Below are 27,723 nucleotides of genomic sequence, written 5' to 3' on the forward strand. Positions count from 1 at the left end.
GGAGGGACAAGTTATGGCCAGGTCACTTCCTCAGTAGAGACAGAGTTTAGGATGCCAACAAGAGCTAAGGAGGTGCACAGCTGAGAGCTCTTGTGGTGGAGACTTGCAGTAGGTGTGCAGTGTTTATTGTCAGAGATGACACTTGCAACAAGTGCAACCTGGTTATTCTTTTGCAACTGAAGGTAAGAGGACTGGAGGAGTGAGTTTCTTTAGAGAAGATGAGAACATGTTGCACTAGGCACTGCAGTTAGGACTGCGGAGAGGCACTACAGTAAGGAGAAAAGCCGGAAGAGATGGCTTTCAGGGAAGAAGAGACCTGCAACAGGGAGAAAACTGCATGGGAGACGGTGACTGTCAGAAGCAGGAGAATTGGAAGGCATTGTGAACTGCTGAAATTAAGAAGTCACTTTCAGTATCTTTCCAATGTGAGTGGCTCTGACAATCCTGATGGAGGACAGCTACAGTGGGCTATGCTAGGTAGTAGGAGTGAAGACTCCCAACCTTTCAGAGCCAGAGGACTCCTCTTCTGAAAGAAGAGAAGGGTGGTGGCTGGAGACTCCCTACGGAGAGCTACGGAGGCAACTATGTGCCTGCCAGACCTTTTCATTCATGGAGCATGTTGTTTCCCCAGTCCACAGATCCAGACTGTGATAGACAGGGTGCCAAGACCTATCGGCCCACTGATTGTTACCCCTTCTTGCTCATCTCTGTTGACCCTGCTTGGCACCACTATGAATGTATCACATCTGACTATGAAGCTCTGGGCAGAAACCTGGGGTTCAGATGGCGCTCCTGTCAACTCTTTCTGTAAAATGTAGAGGACTGTTTGTGTGCACACAGACACACACACACAGAAGATTTCTGGCAAATGATTGGCTACTCAGATGGTGTTGACAAGAAGGCTACAGTTTCTGAGTCCACGGTCCAAGCCTCACCTCATGAGGACAGGGGGAAATATGTGTGGCAAACCTGACCCAGGGGTCTTTAAACTAAACCCTGGATGGGATGGAGACAAGAGCTTCAAGTTAAGTTCAACAGTAAACACCAAGGACAGGGACTTTGGTGCTACTGGAGAAGCTGGGGAGTGGAGTGGGTGTCTAAACAGCAAAAGAGCAGGAGGCCCATTGGAGCAGAACATCCAAGCCTGTTGATGTCGATACACTTCTGCATAGAGAATGGGAAATGCACAAGATGAGATTGCACTCCTAGTACAGGAAGAGATAGCCGAGACTTGGTAGGATGACTCCCATGGTTGGAATGTAGCAATTGAAGGATACGACTTGTTCCAAAGGCTGGGTGCAACAGAAAGGGAGGGGGAGTAGCATTATATGTCAAAGATATATTCACCTGCACAGAAATTCAAGATAGTGAGCTACGTAGCCCTGAAGAGAGCATTTGGCTAAAACTAGATGGAGTAAAAAATAAAAACAATGTTGTGGTTGTTTTATCTATCACAGACTGCTGAACCAAAAAGAGAGGACCATGTATTTATTTATATATTTATATACTATGTTTCAGGGCCATACAGCCCTCTCAAGGCTTTTCACAAAATAAAAAATCAACATAAAGCAAACTAAACATGGGAATAAAATACCAAGTCACAATAAGAATAAACAGCCATTCTAGCAAAATGGCAGCTATTCAGAAAGCAGAAACAGTTTTAAACTGCTGTTTGAAAGCATGGGCCAGCCTCAGGTTAATCAATTAAAAACAGCTGTAACCAACACGTCTTTAGAGTCTGTTTAAAACCAATCAAGGGAGCAAACCACACTTCCCATGGCAGAGAGGTCCATAAAGATGGAGCCACCACCAAAAAGCCTTTGTCTCCTATCCCCATCCATCTCATGGACCTTTCCAGCAGGCATGTGAGGAGGCCCTCCATACCCCATCTTATGCAGGCTCATATGGGTGCAGGTGGCTCTACAAATAACTTGGTCCCAAGCCATTTAAGGCTTCAAAGGTAATCAACAGCACTTTAAACTGGGCCCAGAAGGGCACGAGCAACCAGTGCAGCTGGCACAGGATTTGTGTTATATGCTCTGTCACTCTCTGCAAGCAACTGGGCAGTTGCATTTTACCAGCTAAAGCTTCCAAACTGTCTTCAAGGCAGCCCTATGTAGAGCACATTACAGTAGTCTGGCCTGGATGTAACCAGGGAATGAATTACGGTAGCGAGGTCCACTTTTCCTGGCGAAGCAGTTGAAGCTGATAAAAAGCATCCCAGGCCCAAGAAAACTAACAGGATTGCACTCCCTCCATTTGCTTCCTGGCATATGACAGCTACCAAGGGTGTTTTTGTCCCAAAACCAGGTCAGAGACCACACCGCTCCCCTGAAGCAAACTATGGATGTTTCCCAGCAGGGAGAATTCATAGTAATGGTGGACTTCAATTACCCTGATATCTGCTGGGAGATAAACTCCCCTAAGCATGGAATCCCCAAGAAATTCCTGACATGCCTTGCTGACAAATTCCTCTTTCAGAAAGTGGAGGGAAGGAGGGAGGACGGAAGGAGTGGGATCAGCTCTCCTTGACTTAATCTTAACTAATAGTGAAAAGGTGGTCAATGAGATTAAGGTAGCGGCAACTTTGAAGGTATTTAAAAATGTAATTTTGCATCTAAACATGTACAGACCTCGCCTTCATCCCAAAGAGGATTTCAGGGCAGTATACACACACAAAAAACAGGGAATCATTACAATATAAAATAGAAAACCTATTTTCTAATCGTAAATACAGTAAAATTCAGAGACATGAACCAATTAAAAATGCAAATTTAAAGTTAATATAATGCTGGAACTTATGTTCTTGTGGAAAGCCAACCGTTAACCTAGTCAAACACGTACACTGGATATTTTACAAAGTGGATTTTATTAAGTTCAGATAAGTGCTAGGTGAGGTTCCATGGCTTGATACACTCATGTGAAAAGAGTCCAAAATGGGTGCATGCTCCCAAAGGTGTTACTAAAGGCATCAACAATTCCAATGAGAAAGAAAAATGGGAGATAACTCAAAGAGCCAGCATGGCTACACAAGAAGCTGAGTAAGGAGCTGAAAGTAAAAAAGGGGCTGCCTAAGAAATGGAAGGAGGGCAGGACAGATCATTAAGGACGAGTAGCCCAGACCTGTAGGGCCAGGGTCAGGAAAGCTAAAGTTCAGGATGAGCTATGCCAAGAGCGAAGAAAGCAACTGTTTCAGGTATACCTGAAACAAGAGGAAGGAAATGGTTGGCTACGGCGTACTAAGGATGGGGAAATGTTAACTGGTGGAGGAACGGCTCAGCTCCTGTTTTGTCTCCATCTTCTCCCAAAAGAGGAACTGCATACAACCTCACTTTAGAAATGTGACTGCTTAAAGAGATCAGGACTGCTCTTCAGGATAGGTACGGAGTTGGTTAGGGAATATCTAGTTACCTTAAATGAATGGGCCAGATGATTGCATCCAAGGGTACTACAAGGAACTTGCCGATACACTCTCAGAACCTCTGTCTTAAAGAGCAGCCCTGCTAGATCAGACTGAAGACCTACCTAGTCCAGAATTCTGCTTCCATGGTGCCATCCACAGGCCCACAAGCACCCTCCTGCTTGAGTTCCCCAGCAGCTGGTGAACACAGGCACACCGCCTCTAATGCTGGAGTAACGAGAAGCCAGCATGACGAAGGGCCATCGAGAGCCCCATCATCTGTGATCCGCCCAAGATGGCAGCAATCACTTCTGCAGTGGTGAATGCAGTGTGTGAGGAAGTCCTTCCTTTTGTCAGTCCTGAATCTCCTACTATTTAGCTTCACTGGATGACCCGACTGGGTTCTAATATTACGTGAGAGAAAAGAAAAACTCTTGCAGAATTTTTACTTTCATCAGGGCCTTTACTTGCCTTTCCTCTAAACTAAAGCCCTCAAATAACTTGATGGTAGTTGTTCCAGCCTCTTGATCATTTTGGTTGCCCTATCACCTTTGAAGCAGACGCTGGACAGGCATTTGTCAGGGATGCCATGGATGCGTCCTGCATGGAAGATCCCGCACTCAGTAGAGAGTTAAGACTCATTGACTTCCAGGGTCCATTCTAACTCTATGATTTGTTCAGTTTAATGGCTGTCTCCAAAATATTAAAGATGGGGCTGTGTGTAAGCAGCTTAGGAAGCAGGCAGGGAGACAGGTTGGGTGGACAGGCCAAAGGAAGACATGCTTGAGCAGCTGAAGACTGCACTGGCTGAAGCAGACAATGATTTCCAAGGCCACTCTCCAGTGAGCTAATGGGTATTTGGAGCTCCTCTCCTATGAGGAAACAGCTGGGGCTGTTTCAATTGAGAAAAAAGGCAAGTGAGGGGAGACATGATAGAGGGGTACAAAATTATGTGTGGTGTGAAGAAAGTGGAGAGGGAAACATTTTTCTCCCTCTCATAATACTAAAACCCAGCGGGGTCTTCCCATGAAGCTGACTGGTAGGAGCTTCAGGACAGATAAAAGGAAGGGCTTCCTCACACAGTGCAGAGTCAAACTATGGAATTTGCTTCCACAAGATGTAGTGATGGCTTTAAAGGGGGGTTAGACAAATTTCTGGAGGAGAAGACTGTCCATGGCTACTAGACTCCAGATGCTTGTCAACATTTTATTAATGACTTGGGTGAGGAGGTGCAGGGAATGCTTATCAGATTTGCAGATGACACAAAATTGGGTGGGACAGCTAATATCCTGGAAGACAGAAACAGAATTCAAAGTGATCTTCATAGGTGGAGCGCTGGGCAGAAAACAACAGAATGAGATTTAATAGGGATAAATGCCAAGTTCTGCACCGAGGAGAAAGAAACCAACTGCAAAGTTACAAGATGGGGGATACGTGGCTCAACAACACTACAAGCGAGAAGGATCTTGGAATTGTTGTAGATCACAAGCTGAACATGAGCCAACAATGTGATGTGGCTGCAAAAAAGGCAAATGCTCTTTTGGACTGCATTAATAGAAGTATAGCTTCCAAATCACATCAAATACTAGTTCCCCTCTACTCGGCACTGGTTAGGCTTCATCTGGAGTACTGTGTCCAGTTCTGGGTGCCACACTTTAAGAAGGATGCAGACAAGCTGGAGAGGGTTCAGAGGAGGGCAGCAAAGATGATCAGGGGACTGGAAACAAAGCCCTATGAAGAGAGACTGAAAGAACTGGGCATGTTTAGCCTTGAGAAGAGAAGACTGAGGGGAGATATGATAGCGCTCTTCAAGTACTTGAAAGGTTGTCCCAGAGAGGAAGGCCAGGATCTCTTCTCCATCATCCCAGAGTGCGGGACACGGAATAATGGGCACAAGTGACAGGAAGCCAGATTCCAGCTGAACATCAGGGAAAACCTCCTGATTGTTAGAGCAATACAATAATGGAACCAATTACTTAGAGAGGAGGCGGGCTCTCCCACACTGGAGGCATTCAAGACGAGGCTGGACAGCCATCTGTCCGGGATGCTCTGACTTGGATTCCTGCATTGAGCAAGGGGCTGGACTTGATGGTCTTGTAGGCCCCTTCCAGCCCTGCTATTCTATGATTCTATGAGTCCTGATGGCTCTATGCTACCTCCAGGATCGTAGGCAGCATGCTTATGTACACCAGTTGCTGGGGAACATGGGCAGGAGGGTGCCATTCCACTCACGTTGTGCTTGTCAGTTTCCCATTGGGGCAGCTGGTTTGCCACTGTTTGAACAGAATGCTGGACTAGACAGACCTTGGTCTGATCCAACATCAGGGCTCCTATGTTCTTCTGGAGTGACTGATCCTCCCCACAGAATTGGGTATCATTCTGTTCAGTCTGGGATCTCAGGCATGATCACCCTTCCTCAGTAAAAAAGGAAAAAGAGTGACCAGGGCCTTCTGTGCTGAAGGCCAAGCTGTTCATTCTGCTTCCTTTGCTCCATAAAATCCTGACCCGACTCTGGGTTCCCGGTGCCCTGGCCACTTGGCATCAATCCCAACATGCATCATTCTGCTACTACTTGCCTCCTATCCTCAAGGCCACTAACTAAGTACAATACTGATGTTCTTGTTTCTTTTTCAAAGGCATCCCTTGGACTGACTCCAGCAGATTTTCATGCATTACTTCTCTCCAACTGGGACTTTTTCCTCCCTCCAGCCTTGGATTTTCATTTTGCTTCCAATGTTCCATCAAGCAGAAGAACTTCTGTTTTGCTGACTGTGGTGCTCCAAGCAACATTCTCCCACCAAAGCCGGCAACTTTGAGAGCTATATGGGGGGGGGGGGAATGGACCAAGACCTTACGTGGGATGAAAAGCCAAAGAGAAGCCTGCACATCAAGGACTGCACATGACTTACCATAAACAAGCAGTCTGTTAGCAAAAGGGGAGCCTCCGCCCATCAACCCCGCCACCCCTCACCTCAGCAGTGGCATCCTAAGCCCAGTTCCATTCTCTCCCCCACCCCAGCCCACATCCAGCAACACACCATACACAGCCTCTCTGCGTGGAAGTAACTGTGGACTCCCTCAGATGGGTTTCTTGGGAAATGGCTTTCCCTGAGCCACCATCTGGGGATCCTGCTATGGGTCAGTCCTGGCTTTCAGGGGTTCATGCAGAGTTGCTGCTCCCTGGATGTATATTGCAGCAGGTCAAGCCATCCCAGATCCCATGTTAGCGTGTAGATTCATTCCAGAAGAGTTCTTATTACAAAGCAGAATGGGAAGCTTCTTTCCACACAAGCAGAGACAGAGCTGTACTGCAGAGGCCTCAGGGTAGGGATTAAAGAAAAACAGAAACAGAAACCCTTCCACCTCTAATTAGGGGTCTCCATTTGCCAAAGAGCCATTCCACAGCAGGACAACTTAGACTCAAGCCGTTGCTTGAGAACGTCTCCCAGCAGGTCGGCTCCTTCAGGCAAGCTCCTCAGAGCCAAACATTTCTGGTTACGGAGAGGCAAACTGCCTGCAGATTGTTCTCACTGGCCTAGTTTTGCAGCCAGCCAGAGGAACAGCAAGATAAGAGGGTACACAGGGCCCAGTTTCTCCCCTGGGGAATTATAGCGCTGGGTCCTCGTGGAGTTGTCCGTGTTTTGTGCTGGGCTCCTGCACCTCTGCCAGCAACTACGCTGTGCCTGCAGTGCGGCTCCTTTACCAGGCCTGGCTCCTCGCCATTAACACTGTGGTGCTGGTGGTTGCAGCCCAGGGCTGGCAACAGGAGTTCTAACTTACAAGAGGTTAACCACTGCCAATGAACAGCCCGGCAGGCTTATCAAATCCCTTACAACCACGCAGGCAGCACAAGGGTATCCGTGGCGGTTGTAACCCTCACACTGCAGGCTTTTGAGCCAGCCTTCAATCCTCCGCTTCTCCCATGGGAAGGCTTGGCATCTCCAGGAGAGCTCTGGATGGCATCTGTCTGACGCAAGTTGGAGAGATCAACTTCTACACACAGGACAGGACAGTCACATGTGCTTTGCAAGTTGTAACTCATAATATATGAGGGTTACCTTCATGCATGAGCATCCTGGCAAAAGGAGAGCAACTGCTTCAGCATTTCCAAATATTTTCACTCACTTTGCTTCTTAGGGTCAAATATGGGGGGGGGGGTTGCCCCTTGTGCAGCTTTCATCAAACCCATTTGCAGGGAGTCCATCAGCAGTCACAGCCAAGGGCTGTGAGCGCTGAAAATGCAGAGGCCCTCGGGCCAAAAGCGGTTCCCCATCCCTGGGCTGGAAACTCGGCATCGGAGAGGAGCTCCCTGCTAGGCAGAGTGGGCCAGACCAGCCCCCGAAGCAAGGGAAGCTGCCATCGGATAAGGGGGCTCTCCCACGGGAGACGTGCCAGAGGGAAGGGGGCATTCCCAGGGTACTGCACTATACGACAGCAACCGGGTGAGAATGTAAGAACCCAGCCGGCCCACCTAATCGAGCATCCTGTTTCTAACAGTGCCCACCCACGTGTCCCAATGGGACGCCCAAGCAGAGGGCAGGAAGAGCATCCCTCCCCCGCACACCAGCAACTGGTAGCTGCCTTTGAACCCAGAGGCTCCCCACAGCCTCTAAGAGCCACTGACAGACTTTGTTTCCCCTGCAATGAATCTGACTAAGCCCCTTCTATGGCCATCGCCAAATCTTGTGGCAGCCAGTTCCGCAAGCTCATTGCATGAGAAAGAACTTTCTCTGGTCTGTCTGGCATGTGCTACCCATCAACTTCACTATACAGAGCTGTGGACGGTTCCAGACTTATGAGCAGGAAGGAAAAAGTTAAACGATACCAGAAGAGCCCCACGCTGGCTCAGGCCACGGGCCGCCCTCGTCCGCTGTGCCACTGCCGCAGTGCCCGGCCAGACGCCCCAGCAGGGAGTCCCCGAGCAGGACGTGCGCGCCGGAGCACCCTCCTGCTCACGTACCCCAGCAAATGGTGCACCTAGCCCTGCTGACGCTGGCGGTGGCGTTCCGCCATCAGGACGGTAGCCACTGACAGGCTTCTCCTCCGTGAATCTGCCTAATTCCCCTTTACGGCCACCCAAGTGGCCATCACGACACCTCATGGTAGCGAATTCCACAGTTTAAGTCTGTGCTGTGTGGAGAAGGGCTTCCTTTTGTCTGTCCTGACTCTCCGACTCATATGCTTCATGGGAAGGCTCCGCTGGGTTCTAGTATTATGAGAAAAACGCCCCCCTCTCCACTTTCTCCACACCATCTATAATCTGACGCACCTCTATCATGTCCTACTTGCTGGCCCTTTTTCTAGGCGAAGAAGCCCCAGTCGCTGTAACCTTTCCTTGCTCCAGCCCCTTCGTCACACTGGCTGCCCTTTCCTGCACCTTCCCAGCTCCGCAGTCTCCTTTTGGAGGGAGAGCTGGGTGCTACGTTCCAGCCCAGGTGCCCCAAGACCAGAAGGGCTGTCTGATGCCCATTTGTCTGGGCCTGCGGGAGCCCTGGTGCCTTTTCCCCACCACCCTTTGCACCCACCCTTGGAGAAAGGGAGAAAAAGTCTCAATTTCCGCTTTCTTCACTCTTTCAATAACATGCTTTATTTTGTATATCTCACTTTTATCACCTTTTTTCCAAATTAAAACTCCCCACATCCTTATAGAGAAGGTGCACCATGCCCCAGTCTATTTCCAGTTGTAACAATATCCTTTCAAAGTTGATAAAACCACAATTACATGGGTGTCCACAGGTGGCCACACAATACATTCTACATACAAGTATTACGATTCTTGGAGCTTTGTTTTCAGTCCTTTTCTGAATAATTCCTAACATGAAACGTGCCTTTTCCAGTCCCTTGACATGTTCACGGTGCAACCCAAGCCAGTCCCAAGCTCTTTCCTGGCGAGTCACTACCAGTTCAGACACCCCATCAGTGACTATTGCTTGCCCTGATGTGCAGCTCTGTACACACTTACTTGCACCGAACCCACTTGTCACCCAGTCTGGAGAGATTCTTCTGGAGCTCTTTGCATCTGCTTGGTTTTCCAACATACTGAATAATTTGGTGTCATCCACAAACTGGGACATTTCACTGAGTCCAGATAACTTATGGACAAGTTAAATGGAACCAGTTCCAACAAAAAATCTTTGGGGAGCCCACTTCTTACGTCTCTCCGTTGTGAAAACTGTCTGTTTTCTGCTTCGCTCTGCTTCCTGTTCTTTTACCAGTACATTTGTCCTCTTATCTCCCCACAGCTAGGTTTACTCGGCAGCCTTTGATGAGGGACTTCGTCAAAAGCTTTGGGGAGTCCAATTATATAAGGCATAATGTGGAGCAGTGGTGATGAACAGCTGGCCTGCAGGGCACGTGCGGCTCATGGCACCTTTGAATCTGGGCTCTGGGCTCCCTTCCTCGGCTTACACAGTCACCCCTCTGGAAAACGTTATGGTGCGATTTTTCTATTAGCCCAAGAGCTCCTAGAAAATTCAGAGCACAAGCATGCACTGATTAACACACAGAACAAGAGGAAAAGCAAATGTGGCTGTGGCACCACATCAGGATCCTCTTTTCAGCAATTTCATAATCAATGTGCACATGTGTGTTCATGCACATCAGTACCTTGTAAGAGGGGAGACACAACCTGACAAGAGCAGCAAACTGAGCATGTGCAATGGACTGAACAAACGCTGGAAGCGGAAGATAGAAGAATGGTGGAGTCTTGCCAAAGCAGAAGAGGATCAGGTCATTCAGAACCCCAAAATCCGGCAAGAAATTTGGATGGGGAGCATTTCAAAAGCGCCCCTGCTAAACATCCCAGAAGCCATCACCTCCCCCGTCAGTCTGTGGAGGGGCTCTGGCAAGCTCTCCCATTCCTCTTGCCAAATCCAACAGGCAGAGCCTGATGTGGAGCAACACACGGAGACGGGCAACAACTCTGGAGGAACTAACTCCCGTGGAAGCATCTGAAGACTAACAGGAAAACAAAGCCAACAGCTCCGTTCCTTTTCCTCCCAACATGGGGGGGGGCTCTCTTTGAAGCAGCCGGCGCTAAGCACTCCCCAGTGACCATGGAAACGGGCTCAGTGGGTTTCCAGTCTGAGAACCAAGGAGCAGCAGCCACTGAAGTTCAAAACAATCCCCCCTGCCACCCCAAAGAGATGGAGTTAAGACAGGGAGAACACAATTTGCTTGGCAGCAGAGACAGACTGGCTCCCTCACAGGCAATTCCAGCCACATTCGGAGGCCTCCCGCTACAGCACTCCTCCCCCCCCGCTTCGGTCTTCTTTCCCCGTCGCAATTCAGCTCTGCTCAGAAGGTCTCTCCTGTTTGGCCTACAGCAGCACCTGAAGCACCAGTATCGATGGAGCACTAAAGCCGAGATGGCCACGAAACCTGCCCCCCTTCTCCACCAGCTCCTGCTTTTCATAGGGGCCAGGAGCTTGCTTGGGTAGCTGGTGCAGGGAGGCAGCACTGCTGCTGCCACCACCACCGCCCGTCCAGGTCAACCATGCAGCTGCCCCTCTCAGCCAACTCACAAGTCCACAACCGAGAGAGGGTCTAAGCAGCCTCCAGCAGCCCTTTCCATCTTTACCGAGAGAGAGATATGCGAGTGCCCACTCCAAGGGAGGATGTCTCGCTCAGAAAGCAGACAGCGGCCGTTCTGCACAGGGCCTGGAAAGGGCTCTCTCCAAGATGGGCCAGGATGAAGGCTTTGCTTAGGAATCTTCAGCATGACTCAGCTGCCTGGTAAGGGAGTGCATAAAATGCTTTCCAAGTCCTTTTCCTTCAATCCTTCTTCTACGAACTTTGGTGAGCCTTGAGAAGAGAAGACTGAGGGGGAAATGATAGCACTTTTCAAGTCCCTGAAGGGCTGTCCCACCAAAGGGGACCGCAACCTGTGCTCTATCATCCATGACTGTAGGAGACGAAATAATGGGCTTCAGTTACAGGAAGACAGATTTCAGTCGAACATCACAACAAACTTCCCAGCAGTCTGAGCAGTGAGACCACAGAACCAGCTGCCTGGGGAGGCAGTGGGCTGTCTGTCGCTGGAGGTCTTCAAGTAGATGAATCTGGCCTCCCTACAGCTCTCAGTCCAGCATCTGCACAGACTAAGGTGCTGCTTTATCCCATGTCCATAAGGGTCCATCTGTTCCAAGCTCCTCTTTGGGTAAATCCACTTTCCAGGATAAAGGACGTTGTCCGTAGTGGTGCCTGCTGCCCACTGGGGCTGGCTGGGCAGATGGCAGGACAGCTAAACCAAGGAGCCATTGTGGGTGGAACCATGGGGTCTGCTCCACAGCAGGAACCCATTACACAGCAAGGGCAAACTGAGGCATGCAGGTTAACTTCAAGATCATGAGTTCAAAGCAGGCAGAGCTGCAACAGACACCACCACCCCATTGCTCCATGTGAGGGACCGTCTCCTTACCTTCCCCAGAACAGTCAGGCAGGGCTTGGGTTCCAGGTCCGGCTGCTCCAGCTTCACCACTCCAACCCAGCCATATTCATACAAATCCTCTTCATCATTGCTATTGCAGAGCCCCAAAGGATGCATCTAGGAGGAAAAAAGGAGGAGCTTCTGTGAGGCAGACAAGCCAGTGCTCAGTGAGAACACCAAATGCAGTTGAGGTTGACACCCCCATATACACACTATTTCGCAGAACACCCCTCTCTTAAGGAACCTCTTTGCTCTCTGAACACCACAGCAGCAGCTGCGGCAGCACTCCATGCAGGTTTCACAACTGCTCCCTTCAATGCTGTGCCAAACAGAAAACATAAGATTGCACATACCCTTGTTAAGTGAGCAGGGCTAGGTGCAATGCTCCTCCCACGCTACGGTTTATCACCAAGACTGCCCACTTTCTGTCAGAACAGCCACACCTACTGGCACACAGGATGTGCTGTGGCAGGCGCCACCACACGTCATTTTGGAGGAAGATGCAACTCCCCCCTCCACTTTTTAAAGTACCTACACGCTGTTCTCTATACAGACAATATACTTGTATAATGCTAAAACACCCAAGCTTCTGTGCGTCCCTGCATGCATGCAGGGCAGTTGCAGAACAAAGCATCTGAAGCCCAAATGCTAAGAAACGTAACCAGGAGTGCCAGTGCTGAAACCCCTTGATGCCTGACCTCCCTCCCTCCTTCCCAACAGGCTGGCATGCAAGGCTAAGTGGCGAAGGCCCAGACCTTCTGTGGTAACTAACAGCCACAGGTACAGCACAATCCCATTAACTTCTCTAGTGCCACTGAACCCACTATTCATTAACAAACCCTGTGGCCATGAATTACAAACACTGGTTCAGTGTTGTGTGTGTGGTTTTAAACATGCCGAGTGCTGGATGCACCCTCATTCACATCTTCAAAAAATAAGCAAGCTGGTCCCTGACCCCTTTCCCTTTCCTCCTGCTCATTTGCCTCTTTCCTAAGCAAAGCATTAATAATCACTTTCACTTCCCAAAAGGAAGCTGGACGCTCACTCGTCTTTGCTTGCCTCCGCCTTACAGCCCTGGTCCTTTTGTAACTGAACCAGCCATGCACACAGTATCCAAGGACAGGAGACATGACGGCAGGACAATGTTGCCCTCATCCGCATTCCCAGGCTCCTCCTTACCTCCTTTCAACTTGCATTGTGGTGAAGTCACACAGGAGTTACTACCCTCATCTCCTGTTCACAGTCAGATTCATTTCCCATGAGAAGGTACGTTAGCTCCCAGCACACAGCCTTCACATAATCTGCACTCCTTCAGGCTCAACCTTGGTGGCAAAGCTCCTTTTCCTTCTGGCTTGCCTTCTCCACCGCACCAGAAGGCAGCCTACATGGCTGCTCTCTTGACACTTTCCTACCCCACCCCCAAGCAGAATTTTACATTTTCCCAGATGATGGAATCACTTTCTGGGTTCATTTTGGGATGAATGCACTCACACCGGGTCTTCTCAGGGCCCCAAAGGATGTGGACTCCCTAGGATCCTGTCAAATAGCCAGCCGGCCTCCCCTTGATGGTGGGCCTCTAACAGGGCTGATCAGGCTGAGGCCAGCGCCAGAGTCCAGCCTTGCCCCACGACACTGACTTGCACTGGGCGTGCAAGTAGCCCCTAAGAGCCACCTCAAAGGGTCAGGAAGAGCAGCCCGCACAAGAACAGCAGCACAGCCCCTGGGATGGACCAGACCAAAGGTCTGCCAGTCCAGCATTCCTGTTCCCCATCTCCAAATGACAGAGCAAAGCATCAGACACAATTGCGGGGCCACAGATAGAGGTAAGAGAGCCAAAGACCTTGTGAAGCACTGGAGCAACCTTGCCTTTTGTCATCAGAAGAGAAACATGCTTGGCCAACTGGGAAAGCGCCTCCCCCCACCCAGTGCTCTCAGTGAGCCCATGGGAGGGGGGCAGAACAGACATGCCTGTGCAATGGGTCGGTTTAAAAAACAGGAAACCCATGGAGATCTGGGACCAAGCTGACCCAACATCCCTGCTTGCTCGCAGTTTCTCAGCTCATAACAGCATTCACCAATCACGTGCCCTAAACACCCCCCTTGCCCCAGAGTGCACTGGGCTTATTTCCATATGCTCCACATACAGCAAGTGTGTGTGTGTGTGGGGGGGGGTCCCTTCCCAAACTCAGTTTGCAGACTGCTCCTAATCCAGGCCCTAAGGCAATAATGGCCACTTTGTATCCTTAATGGGGAAACGATCAGTGAGAATATTTATCTAAGCTAATAGAAAATGCTTGATGATATTAGAACAGCCAGACAGAAAGGGAGCAATTTGCTTTGTAAAAGGTAAACCATCCATCATTTAAATATAGGCCATGTCTTGAGGAAGCATCCTGTATAAAACCCCTTGAAATATACAGGGGGCAATATACAGACTTCCCATACGTCTGATGGAGCAGCACTGAAGGGGGCCTGGTGCTTTCATCCAAGGTCACAGTATCTGCACACACTCCCAAGGGTTTAAAATAACTTCAAAAAGGCCTGCACTTCTTTGAGTGGGTTACTGTTACAGAGCAGCAGCACAATGAATCAAGGCAAGGCAGTGTTCAGTCATTCTGTAACTTCATCCAGGAGAAGAAAAAGGCTTGATGATTAATGGGGGGGGGGGACTTCCTCTTCTCTTTTGTCCTCCTCTGGTCCACAGTGCAAACCCAGCCGACCGGCCTACTCTTCCAATCCCAAACAGATCCCGTTGGCTTTCCTGTAGCAGGAAGCCAAAATTATGCTTAGAGACCAAGGTGCAGGGCAAAAGCCCGCAGATCACAGACACCCCTTCTTCTTTAGGGCGGCAGCACCACTGACACAGGTAGGCCAGTTGTTAAAAGGAAAACACTGCCATCTGCAAGCAAGACTCCGCTCCATGGATCGGCCCCACGGGAGTCCCCAGCAGGCGTCCCACCAAGGAACACGTGTCCTCCGGAGATCTGGCTGGCCCAGTCAGGTTACTGCTCTCGAGACAACTGGGTGGGCTGATCCAAACCGCACAGAGACAGGTGTTCCTCTCCTGCAGAGCAGGTTTCCAATCCAGTAGATCTCCTGTGGCCTCAGGGCTTTTTAAAACGATATGACAAATACATCAGGAGACTCAACTCCATTTCCTGTGGTTCGAAAAGGATAAAAGTTATTTTTTTAAAAAGTCACACTACATGTTATGCCACTCACCACCGCAACGATGCTTGTGTTATCACCCTTAATAACCACTACTACGGTAATTATCACTGTTCTTCTTGTATTCCAACTTACTCCCATTCTCACTTTTCTTTAACCAATTACCAGTGTACATTCAGAGGCAATATTCCATGGAACACCAGTTCCTGGGGTACCGCAACAGCACAAGGGGGTTGTTTTCGTGTCCTGGAGCTTCCTGGCAGCATCTGGCTGAACAGGGTGCTGGACTAGGTGGACCCACCTTGGAGAGATCCAGCTGGGATGATCTTTATCTCCAATCCAGCCACACAAGTCTGATAGCCATCTTTTATTCTTGGTGATTTAGATCAATGCTCTTAGTGCTATGGCCTACCATGCTGTCCCTAGAGGGTGCACATTCACAAGAGTTACATCGCGTAACACAGATTAATTGCCCTGCTGTGATGACAACCCACCTGACAATCCTGGGGATGTTCACTCAAAGCCACACTGCTTCAGTGGGGGGGGGGGAAAGCCCCGCCCTACTTGCTTTGGAACCATGGCCTTGGCTCCTCTGTGGCCAGAAGGCCTCATAGAGGTATGGGAAGTCATAGAATCACAGAATCATATCATAGGATCATAGAATAGTAGGGCTGGAAGGGGCCTATAAGGCCATCGAGTCCAACCCCCTGCTCAATGCAGGAATCCAAGTCAGAGCATCCCTGACAGGTGGCTGTCCAGCCTCACCCCCACTGTGAGCTCTGACTTTTGAGCATGCCAGTGCTGCGATCCACCCACACTGCAAAATGAAATGAAAACACACACAAAGCAAGGTGTACTGGGTCTGCACTGCAGATCCATGCATGGGCTCCTGTGACCTCCTAAGGAAACTTGTCCTGCAGGAGGCCCAGGCTCTGCCCCCTCCTTGGCATGTTTGGGGGTCCCAGCAGTCAACACCATCCTATCAGGCACCATTTTGCTTGGCTCTAAGCAGTCTACAACACAGCAGAGCATATTGCACATAATCTCACTAGCAGAAAACCATTTGTGTACTTTGTGCCCGGGCAACTTTTGAATGTTTCCTCTCAAGAAATGCTGCAATATCAAGCCCATGGAGGAGATGCTTGGGAGCCCCTGAAGAAGTAACAGCCACCCCATGACAGGTGGTTCCCCCTTCACAACAATTTCTGGGCATCACCGGGTAGTTGGCTTGCTAAACCTTCACATTCATTTCAGCTTAGTAAGGGATCCACGGAGAACCAAAACCACAAACACCCAAATTTTCCATGCCCCAGACAGCAGGGATTACCCGGGTTTTCCATGGATGGGTCCAGGCCAGAACACACTCGCATCCTGAAGAGCAGCCCAGCTGGAACTAGACCCACAATGAGCCAGGCTGGAGATATGCCAGAAAGCGACCTTCCGAAGGCCAAAGGCATTCCACAGCATGAAGGAAGGCTGTGGCTTCCATCCCCTTCAAAATGCATCCAATAAATATTATAATAGTGAAAACATGACCAATATTTGCTCTCCTTCAGGCATGCCTCCTTTAGGAGAGTTGTCCTGACGTTAACAGAAACAACTCACAGCACTATTGTGTCTTCCTATACCGGTGAGAGATAGAGAGAGAGTCGGAGAGAGAGACACAGAGACAGAGAGATACAATGAGAGAGGAGAGAAGGAGCGTTAGGTGTAAACGATACATTCACAGGCTGTTCTGGCAGAACAGTACTGCTGGTCGCTATAAAATAACAGCCAAGGATTCTTGGCACTAGCTGAAAGGAAAATGGCCTGAAATACACTGATGGTGTAGTAAAAGCTTGAGAAGGAATCTAAGGTCCCTTCACACACACACCACCGGCGTGGGAACCACATCTCCCTGGTGTGATCCACCGCTACTGGGGAGCACGAGAGAAAGCATGAACATGCATGCATCGCAGCCATGCAGGTGGCCCAATTGCCAGGCCTTTCCCATTCAGTCAGACCCCTTCTTCCTGCTCTTCCTCCACCCCACTGGGAGTGTTGGTGTGCAGGTATACACGGCTGGCCATATCTGACGACCCAGTAGGAGACTTTACCTGTGGCTTAAGTCACAGGCAACTTGGGGGCACCACATGTATGTCTAGAGTATAGCCCCCAAAGCTGGTTTTCCTTGGCAACTAGGGAGGGGGCCCATGGCTGGCTTTTGACAGGAATCTCCAGTTCAGTCCTATGGAAAAAGGAATGGTTCACCACTAGCACTAGCCAATGTCTCCTCCAGAAGGATTAATGACCCTACCAAAACTTAGCCAGCCCCTGAACTTGCAGTTGTACTACTCTCTGAAATGATGGCCCTCTTGCTCTGCAAGCTGGTAATCCTGGTGCAAAGCTACTTGGAGGACCATGACCTTGGTCGGCGCAGACCCTTGGGCTCCTCCCAAACACTTGAAATGCTTCCAGCTGGGCCTGGAAAAGTGTCCTCTTGAGGCCAGACTCTGCCTGCCAATCCACTCTCAACTAGGGATGTCTGTTGCTGGGAATTCCAGCCCTTTTTTGGGTCCCCAGACTTCTGCAGCACGCCTGACTCAGCTTGCCATTGGGAGCCGGGTTGTATGATTTTCCCAAGTTCTGGGGACTTTTAACACTTTTTTTGGTCTTGGGCATAATTTGCACAAATGTGCATAATTTGTGCAAATTATAGCTGTAATTTGCATAATTTACAGCCACAATTCGCACAAATTATGCAGTTTGCAGCCATAATGTGTGCAAATGGTTTTTTACGCACACAAAATAATTTACAGAAATTCCAAATTGTTGCGCACCAAGTCAGGCCAGCTGGTGGAAGGCGGAATGGAGTCTGGGGGGCCGAGCCGACAAAAGCCCATCGAGCTCCACCCCGCCAATGGAATCCTCCAATGGCCCTACTTTCTACGTCCCAGCACCACCCACCTCTCTACAGCACACCTTCGCCTCTAATTCAAGGATTAGCCCTTCTCATTGTTTCTCCATAGGGAGGGCTACAGATGCTCTGCCCTTCAACACACCAGAATTACATCAAAAGCTGCCTTAACCCAGGTCCTCTCTGTCCCATTGGTCCATCTAGCCCAGTTTTGCCCACTCAAACTAGCAGCAGCCTCTGCAACAAAGGTTTTCCTGGCCACACCCTGACCCTTCGAACTGGACATGCTGCCTGGCAACTCCCACATGCAGGTGGGGGGGGCTCTGCCATGGAGCTATGGGCCCTCCCTCAACACAAAAATCAAGGCTGTGTCTAGAAAAGCCAAACCTGCCTTGCAAGAAGCTGCAGGCATTTTCATGCTGCTTCTGGAATGGAATTCTTCCCCTGCCCCCATTCCACTATCCCCCTCAACTGCTGAAAGTCCTGCTCACCCATCCCACCCTTTGCTCAGGCACTGCTTACTTGCAAACCTCCCTTTGTTTCAGCTGCAGAGCTGACGCCCGCCTGCCCAAAGCAGTCCAAGGGCTTCACAGTGCTCTCACCCATCCTCACAACAACCTTGCAAGGTAGGTAACCCTTTGTCAGTCTCCCAGCCACCTCATGCCAGGGAGGCCCTCCAGCCTCTGCCTCACACTGGGCCTCACCTGCAAGTCCTCCTTCTGGGCAGAAGAGAGAAGCTTTTCTGGATCATGGCCCAGCACACCTGCCACCTCCAGTCAGAGATTCCTGGGTTTGCCCATGAAAAATGCATGTAGCAGTTTCAAGTGCTTCACCTGCATTATCTAGGCGTGATCCTTACCGCTACCCTGATAGCATGGGGGAGGGGCTGAGGGTGAGACAGGGGGGCTTACCTAAGATTGCCCACCTAGTGAGTTCAGGGCAGAGGTGAGATGTGAGGTAGGGATTTCGTGATCTGCGGCTCAGTCTCTTCGCCACTGGGCTACACGAGCGGCCTGGAGCATTGAGAAGCTCGCCCACCTTGGACATACAAGCCCCTCGGAAAACCAGAGCAGAAGGCGGCAGCAGAACGTCCTCTGCTCCTTGCTGTCTCCTCCCAAGACTGACCCAACAGCACCAGGTCTCCATGCTTCAAGCGATTAACAGCCTCTGCCAAGCCTGCTCAGGTTCCCTGTCCATCCCAAGGCAGAAGGTTCCAAGCCACAAAGAACTCTGGCAGAACCTTAAATGGTAGGAAGTAGACCAGACAAGAAAGAGAGCAAGCCAACAAACAACATCCAGGCTGGCGGGGGCAGGGGGGCACTATTAGGTCAAATAGCCCTTTCAGATATCCCACCCTGTAGTCTGAGTAAACACTGCAGAGCTGGGGGGAGGGCAGGAGCGCAAAGAGAGATCCTCTGCTGTGGTATATAAAAATATGGAATACACTGCTTGCAAAATTATTAATGACACCATCCCCATTGGGTTTCCCCCTGGAGGTTAACTACCAAAAAGCTCCCCCAGAGGATCCAAGAACGTCCTCAGCCCTGGAACTTTTCCAGACTGTCAGCCTCTCTGTAACGTCCCACAGGCGCACTGCCACGGGGGCCTCTCCACAAGCCATGGCTCCCACAGCAGCGCCCACCTCCCTCAGGGAGAGATGTTGAGAGGTGAACATTTCCTAGCCAGAGAAGCACTTTGCTTGCTCTCTCACACACACAAGTTGTTTTTTGACCTGTAGCCACGTATTGGCATCTATCTCCCAATGACATTTCCATTCAGGCAAAACCACTTCTGCTACTGAGCGATGAAGGAAAAAGAAGTGGGTAAGGGGTGAAAACCGAAACATGAGCCTACAATGTCATAGCAGCATAGAAGCATAGAACAGTAGGCTTGGAAGGGGCCTACAAGGCCATCGAGTCCAACCCCCTGCTCAGTGCAGGAATCAAAGTCAGAGCATCCCTGACAGATGGCTGTCCAGCCTCGTCTTGAATGCCTCCAGTGTCGGAGAGCCCACCGCCTCCCTAGGGAATGGGTTCCATTGTCGTATTGCTCTAACAGTCAGGACGTTTTTCCTGAGGTTCAGCCGCAATCTGGCTTCCTGTCACTTGAGCCCATGATTCCGTCTCCTGCACTCTGGGATGATCAAGAAGAGATCCTGCCTTCCTCTCTGTGACAACCTTTCAAGTACTTGAAGAGCACTATCGTATCTCCCCTCAGTCTTCTCTTCTCCAGGCTAAACATGCCCAGTTCTTTCCGTCTCTCCTCATAGGGCTTTGTTTCCAGTCCCCTGATCATCTTTGTTGCCCTCCTCTGAACCCTCTCCAGTTTGTCTGCATCCTTCTTAAAGTGTGGTGCCCAGAACTGGACACAGTACTCCAGATGAGGCCTAACCAGTGCTGAGTAGAGGGGAACTAGTACTTCCCAGGATTTGGAAGCTATGCTTCTATGAATGCAGCCCAAAAGAGCAGCGGCCTTTTTTGCAGCCACATCACATTGTTGGCTGGTATTCAGCTTGTGATCGACAACAATTCCAAGATCTTTCTCACTTGTAGTGTTGTTGAGCCACATATCCCCCATCTTGTAACTGTGCATTTGATTTCTTTTGCCTAGGTGCAGAACTTGGCATTTATCCCTATTAAATGTCATTCTGTTGTTTTCTGCACAGTGCTCCAGTCTATCCAGATCACTTTGAATTTTGTTTCTGTCTTCCAAAGTCTTAGCTATCCCGCCCAATTTTGTGTCATCTGCAAATTTGATCAGCATTCCCTGCACCTCCTCCTCCAAGTCATTCATAAACATGTTGAAGAGCACTGGGCCCAGGACTGAGCCCTGCGGTACCCCGCTCGTTACCTCTCCCCAGTTTGAGAAGGGCCCATTGATAAGCACTCTTTGAGTCCGATTCTGTAGCCAACTGTGGATCCACCGGATCGTTGTTTCATCTAGCCCACTTTGAACTAGTTTGCTCATCTGGATATCATGGGGCACTTTGTCGAAAGCTTTGTTGAAGTCAAGGTATATTATGTCTACAGCATTCCCACGGTCCACAAGAGAGGTGACTTGATCAAAAAATGAGATCAGATTCGTCTGGCAGGACTTGTTTTTGACAAATCCATGTTGGCTTTGAGTAATCACGGCATTGTTTTCAAGGTGCTTCCAGATGGATTGCTTTATCATCTGCTCAGAATTTTCCCAGGAATTGATGTCAGACTGACTGGTCTGTAGTTCCCAGGTTCCTCCTTCTTACCCTTTTTGAAGATAGGGACAACATTAGCCCTCCTCCAGTCCTCTGACACTTCACCCGTCCTCCATGATTTCTCAAAGAGAATAGACAGCGGTTCTGAGAATTCTTCTGCCAGTTCCTTTATTCCTCTAGGATGCAGTTCATCTGGCCCTGGAGATCTGAACTCATTCAAAGTAATTAGGTGTTCCTTGACCATATGTCAACCCACCAATGTGTGGAAAGCCAAGCCGTCTCCTAGGCAAATCCAGCAGCTGATGTTTCACATGCACCCAGCCCTGCATGGAGTTCAGAGCAGACCCTGGGGTCTTTCCAGCTCTCTACAAGGAGACCTAGTTCAGGGCCTGGCTGCTTATCTCTTGTCGGATGATTATTCCATTTGCTCAGTCACCCAGGCAGGAGCCCAGAGAAAAGCCCAGGGACGAGCCCAAGGCCGCCACTGTGCTACCCCTCAAGGGCCACACTGTATTTGGCCACAAGCTTCAGCTGGCTGCACCGCTCTCATGGGAGAGAAGAGCCACAGCAGTGCCACAGAGGTGGCCAATGCCGACTGCTACCAGCTGAAGAGTCCTGCTCCGTACAGTCACACCTTCAATGCAGGCGGGCCGGCAGGGGGCAGGGTGGACATTGCTGGGCATGCCCCCCACAACACTCTCCCCAACTCCGCCTAAAGAACAGGTGAATACTTCCAAAAGTGAAAATGCAAGAAGAGGCATGAAGCACACACAGCCAGGCAGCAGGTGAACAGCAAGAGGCCCTTTCCAAAGGCAGGACATGCAGAAGGGACAGAGGAAGCTACTGCTCCCCCAGCCTGCCCCTGTCTGTTATCTAGATACACCCCAAAGAATGGGCCCACCCGCCAAAAGGCCAGTTCCGGGAGGGGCCTCCATTCATCCAGGAAGCCACTGCCAGCACCTCTGAAAGTGGGCGACCGGGCACACACAGAACCACCATTGGCTCTCGGGCCCATCAGCTGGCATTCTAGAGCAGGCGTGCACCCCCACACACGCGCCGCCCACACCACGATCACGCCACAATGGACCAGGCTCTGCAGCTTTATTTTGGGGTGGGGAGGGGGGAAAGAGGGATAAACATGCAGACTCTCAGATGCCAAACAGCCGAGTCAAAGCCAAGGAAGCCCACACAGAAGCCAACTGAGCCCATCAATGCCACCAACACGGAGGCCGCAAGCGGTGAGGGCAAGCCGTGACAACGGGACAACGATGCCGTCCGCTGGTGGATGTCTTGCCAGCAGCCTTCCACAGCCAACTTCTTTTGGACAGGAACCCTCGCAACACGCAGGCCTCAGCACCAAAAGGGACGTTGGTGACCGGAACAAACATGGCTCTGGTGAGCTTGAAGAGCTTGCCGTTGGAGCTCCAGCCTCAGGGAGCAGCTCTCCGACCTGCCCCGCCCTCCCGGAAAGCCAGAATCCAAGCGCTGCCCGTCCAGCCACTGCTTCGTGGAGCTGAAGGGCCAGGAGAAACCGGCCCACTCGCTGCTCAGGAGGGCCACGGAGCACCCTGCCATCCTTTCACAGCCAACACACAGAGAGGGCTGTGTGGGGGGACTTGCCCCACAAATCCCAGCCCTGACACCACTTGGCAGAAGAGCTCCCACCTGGCAGGAGCGCCCCTGCCAGCAGCGGGGACAGCAGGGCGCCTCTGGAAGCCACATCCTCGGCAGCAGGGCTAACGGACTGCTGCACTTGCGCTGGGCCTGCCTAGGGCCTGTTGACAGAGACCTCGCCAGAAAGGCCCCGCAGGCCATCCCAGGGAAGATCTGCCCAGCAGCACCTGCTCTGAGGGGATGAAGGGATAGGACAGGCTGCCCACAAGGGTCACCGCAGGCTGGCTTCCCACACAGGCTGCGCTCAGCGCCATCTCCACAGCCCCCTCCCTTCCACCCCAGTCAAAAAGGCACCCCAAGGCACCCTTGGAAGGCCCTGGGGGCTGCCCCCCTTTTCTGCACTCCTCGAACGTCAACCCAAAGCAGCCCTGTGGAGAAACCTGCCACAGCCATCCTGCCCTGCAGGCAGCAAGGGCACACTGCCCCTTTATCAACCAAACTGCAAGCCACCTCCCTGCCCAGAGGCTGATGAGCTCTCTAATGTCCATCCCTTGGGATTTTTTTTTTATAGTGTTACAATGGCTACCTTCCAAGCCTCAGAAAAGAGTCCAATTTCAGTCATGTCACACCTTTACATAGTTTAGACAGAGATCAGCAACTTCACATTTGTGGTCTGGTGAATGCCATCCAGCCCCAATGAAGCGTCAACTCAGTCTAGTTCCCTCGTTGGACCCCCACATCTGGAACAAAGAATGTCTTGATCCAGTAGCAGCGTTAGCACAATCCAGACCAGCCTTCCCCAACCTGGCACCCTCTAGATGTGCTGGAGAACAAGCCCCATCATCCCCAGCCAGCATGACATGAGTGTTGTTGCTGGGGGAGGGGGAGTTGTAGTCACACACACCTGGAGGGTGTCAGGTGGGGGAAGGCAAGTCTGGATCATGAGTTGAGCTGCTGTCTTCCTCCGGGAGACCTCCCTGGCCTTTGCCCTGCAATGGCCCCACTGCCATTCTGGCCAGTTTCCTGCTTCTGGTCCAGTTCAAGGAAATGTTTATTATTACTATTTTAAAAAGTCTTTAGCAATATGCCCCTTAACTGCCTTTCTTTCATTTGCCTTCTTGTCAAGTTACATTTGTTTTGCCAGAGCAATTCCTCCAAGGACACTTTCTGGCCTCCACTGTTTAGCCACATGGCAGTCTTTCTGGATTTGTTTGCATCAAAATCTGTGGAAAACCTATAGCTGCTCTGTTCAGATCAAGAGTAACTTTAAGTTTCCAGGAAATATCAGATAACAATACGGAGCATTTCTAGAGTGCTTCAGAGTGTGCAAAGGATTCAGATACACAGCCTGCTTGTAACCCTGCTTTTGGAAGCAGGTCAGGATAAAAATGTTACAGATACAAAACAAACAAAAATAAACCACCCTATAGAAGTACATCACTTTTATCCTGTAGTGCAGTGAGGCGGGAAGGGCTGGCTGAGAAAGGGGAGCCACTCTAAAGCATCGAGTGACTTTATGGCAGAGGCAAGATTCAAATGGGAGACTTCCTGATCCAGAGTCAATGGAGGGAATTCCTCTCTTGCCCACTCTGCTACATCAGCTCTTCTCGTCCTCGTTCTCCATGTAGTGGTTGCCACAGTCATGCCCTTGCTTGGCCATGCAGAAGCCAGCCTTTCCCTGTCCTGCTGCACTGTGATGCTTCCAGGGAAAGCCAAATTCTCCTGCAGAAGGACTGGTAGTTCTTGCCGAGAGGGGCTGCTCATGGCTGGGTTCAGCACCAGAAGGAGTCCTGAACTGGCCTCTCATCGGCTCCATTCAGACAGCGCTGCTCTTCCCTCCCAGCATTATGCCACCCAGCACTATCCCAGAAACCCTGTCTGTCACAGAGGGAGGGAAACGCCTTGGCACAGGCTGCTGGCTGCCTTGGAGGGTGCCAGTGGAGACAGCAATCAAGAGAAGATCCTGAAGACGGACTTTGTGGCTGGGCTCGCTCTGGACTGTTGGAAAAGTCTCTTCCCCGTGCAGAAGACCTGCTCAGGCTGAGAGATGCATCAGCGGGGCCACTCCAGGGTTTGTAAATAGGATTTTTCTTTTTTTCCTTTTTTTAAATCAAGTCATACCCTTAAAAATAATCTGGTCTAAACACAAACCTGAATTTTGTACAAAGATACCTCCACGCAGGCATAATCTCTTAAAACTGAATCCATGTTCTTTTATCACCCACACCAAGACAGAAACTGCTTTTCTCTGTACAAGAACAAACCAGAAGCAAAAGTATCAGAAATATCACACAATAAGCCATGTATATAATTCAAAAATGCACATTATATTAGGAACATTATCTGCAAAACAAAAGGTGTATTAGGCAAACTAGCAACTTAAGAGCATGGCCGTTTACATTCCATCTCGTTGAAAGGTCTGCTTTGGCCCAGCAACTGTCAGTCTTGCTTCTAGAAAGTTCTGGGTGCTTATTAGAAACGAAGCCCAGGTGCAGAGGGAGTCAAACAGAAATCATGAGTTTCACATGGTTCCTCGTCTCCGAGCAGATATGGATTCTAAAATGAATACACACCCTAGGGAGTGCAGAGGCTCGCTGGCATACCAAACTGACAGCAACCCAGCAAAATGTCTGCTTGTTGAGGAAACATATTAGGAACATGGAGACAGTTTAAATGGTTATTCAAATCACGGCTTTTTCTTGGTTATTTAAATCCTGACTTGCATTAAGGCTTGAAGCCAGCACTCCCCAACTTTGCTTCACGTGAAGGGCAGAAAAGGCTCGTGGTGTGCAGTGCTCTGCCCTGGCTCTAACAGGGGGTCTTTGGATTTCTCCACCAGCTTTCTGGCTTCAGCATAAGAAGCCAGAAGCGAGGCCAGCACAGAGAGCCACTGAGTGAGCCCGGAGAGCCCAGGGGTTGGATCCGCCATGTAAGCCTGGCCCAGTCCTTTCCTTCGGCACATAAACAGGGAGATTTCCTTTGCAGGCCCAACACAGCACAGAGACATTAAACAAGGAAGTGAAAGGCAGCCCGTTCCTTTCTCACCCAGCTTCAGCAAACGAGAGACGCTTCCATCCTGGCCCAGCCAGCGGCTCAGTGGTCCAGCAGGTGCCCTTTCAGTGCCTCCTCGACACACCCTTCACCTCTCTTAGCAAAGAAGGGATGCCTTTGTCTCTCACCCCTTTTTAAGAAACCCGTCTCACAAGCTATGATTACATCACCAAGAGCCTTCTGGGATGCTGTATCAATTCTGCCTTACCCAAGCTTTGAAGAGCCGGTGTGTGTGCTGCTGCCTCCCTCTGCTTTGATCTTTCCATTTCATCGCCCCAGGACGCTGGGGGAGCTGATAACATCTCCTTTGCTTGCACAGTTTAAGACAATGCAGCAGCAGCAGCACCCACTCCTGACAGCAAAGGCTCTGCTAGATCCAACTGAGCAGCAGCAGCAGCAGGCACACACCACACATCTGCAGAGAGTTCAGCACCGTGCCTGTATGCACACATCGTCCAACCCAGGACAAGACTGAACTGAATGCAGCTGCCTGCCAACCACTGATCACATCCACACAACTGACTGAACCCCTGGGAATCTGCGTGGCTCTCAGCTTGTGCATTTGGACTGAAACCTTCAAGCCCGAGGAGGGCAATCGAGCCCCGCTCCACCAGCCCCCCCACCACGCTGGGCCTGCAGGAGCTGCCAGGATGGTTCTTTGTTCAGAGGCACAACATGCACCTGGGAGTAGAGGAAGCTGCGTTCTCCCAAGGCAGACCACTGGTCCAGTCTGGACCACCCTGGGACACTTTTGCAGAGCATCCAGCAGCACTGACTGCCAGTCTCCAGGGCTGCAGACAGGACCCTTTCCCAGCCTTATCTGAGGACACCACAGGCTGAACTTGGGGCTGGCTACATGCAAAGCAGTTACTCTACCCACAAAGCCAGGCTTAAGCAGTCTAGTAAGCAGACATTAACTGGTCCCCCCTTGCTAGCCTGGATGAATTAATTGAAAGATTTATGAACCGCACTTTAGGGCAAACCCTCCCACTGCCAGGCTGCCTGAGCACTATCGCAATCCCAAAGCAATAACCTCATCCTCCTTTAGGAGGTCAACTGTCAACCTCAAGCTCCCCCACTTGTGTATAGGGAAAAGGAACATACCACTCTCCAAGTTCCCATTCTTGGGCAACTCCAGGTTTTTCTAGATGATACAGGTTACCTAAATCCATGCTGATCTGGTTTCAGTCCCAGTTATGGGACAGTTTTGGTCACCTTGGTGAAAGATCTATGCCAGGAATAGCATCCCTCTTGGTTCTGCTGGATCTTCCAGTAGCTTTCGATGTCATTAACCATGGCCTCTTTCTGAGCCACCTATCTGCAATGGGATTGGGTGGCAATGTCTTGTGGCGGTGCCAGTCCTTCCTGGAGGGGCTGTTGGGAGACTGCTGTTTGTTACCTTGGCAATCAGCATAAGGGTTCTGTTCTGTCCCCCATGCTATTTAACATCTACATGAAATTCCTGGGAGAGGTTGTCCGGTGCTTTGGAGTTTGGTGTTATTAGTATCTGGATGACACCCAGCTCGCTCGCTCGCTCGCTCTCTCTCTCTCCCGCACACACACACACACAGAAACACACTTTTCCATCACTAAGAAAGCTATTGAAGTTCTGAACTGGCATCCGGTATCAGCAATGAACTGGAAGTGGGAGTGTTCCTGGTCAGTCAAAAAGCAGATCAGAGAACTGGGGCTCAGCCTGTTCTGGATGGGGTCACACTCCCCTTGGAAAATCAAGTTTGGTGCTACTCCAGGATCCTTTCCTAGACATGGAAGCCCACATGTCAGTGGTAGCTGGGAGGGCTTTTGCTCATCTGATGCTAGTGTACCAATTACACCTGTTTCTAAAGAGATCGGATCTGGCCAGAACGACACATGCCTTAGTTTCATCCCATTTGGATTACTGCAACACAGTCTATGTGGGGCTGCCTTTGAAGGCTGTTCAGAAACTTCAGCTGGTTCAGAACGTTGCAGCC

At 50.4% G+C, this 27,723-nt stretch overlaps 1 protein-coding gene across 2 annotated transcripts in view; it reads right to left on the reverse strand.

Annotated features, from left to right (window-relative positions):
- ZNRF3 (zinc and ring finger 3) overlaps positions 1-27,723 on the reverse strand; it is a 69,023-nt gene that overhangs the window by 16,051 nt on the left and 25,249 nt on the right. Inside the window, exons 1-2 of one of the 2 annotated variants that reach the window (XM_084820188.1) lie at positions 13,008-18,357; positions 11,820-11,945 (exon numbers count right to left, since the gene is read on the reverse strand). In XM_084820188.1, coding sequence (XP_084676314.1) covers positions 11,820-11,945 — 126 coding nt within the window. In that variant the 5' untranslated portion in view covers positions 13,008-18,357. Of the gene's footprint in view, positions 1-11,819; positions 11,946-13,007; positions 18,358-27,723 lie in introns of those variants that run through there. The other variant, XM_084820187.1, reaches the window with a different exon arrangement.

Source organism: Heloderma suspectum, chromosome 13 (assembly GCF_057233095.1).
Source record: "Heloderma suspectum isolate Gila_16-S chromosome 13, 16-S_ref, whole genome shotgun sequence".
NCBI lineage: Eukaryota > Metazoa > Chordata > Lepidosauria > Squamata > Helodermatidae > Heloderma > Heloderma suspectum.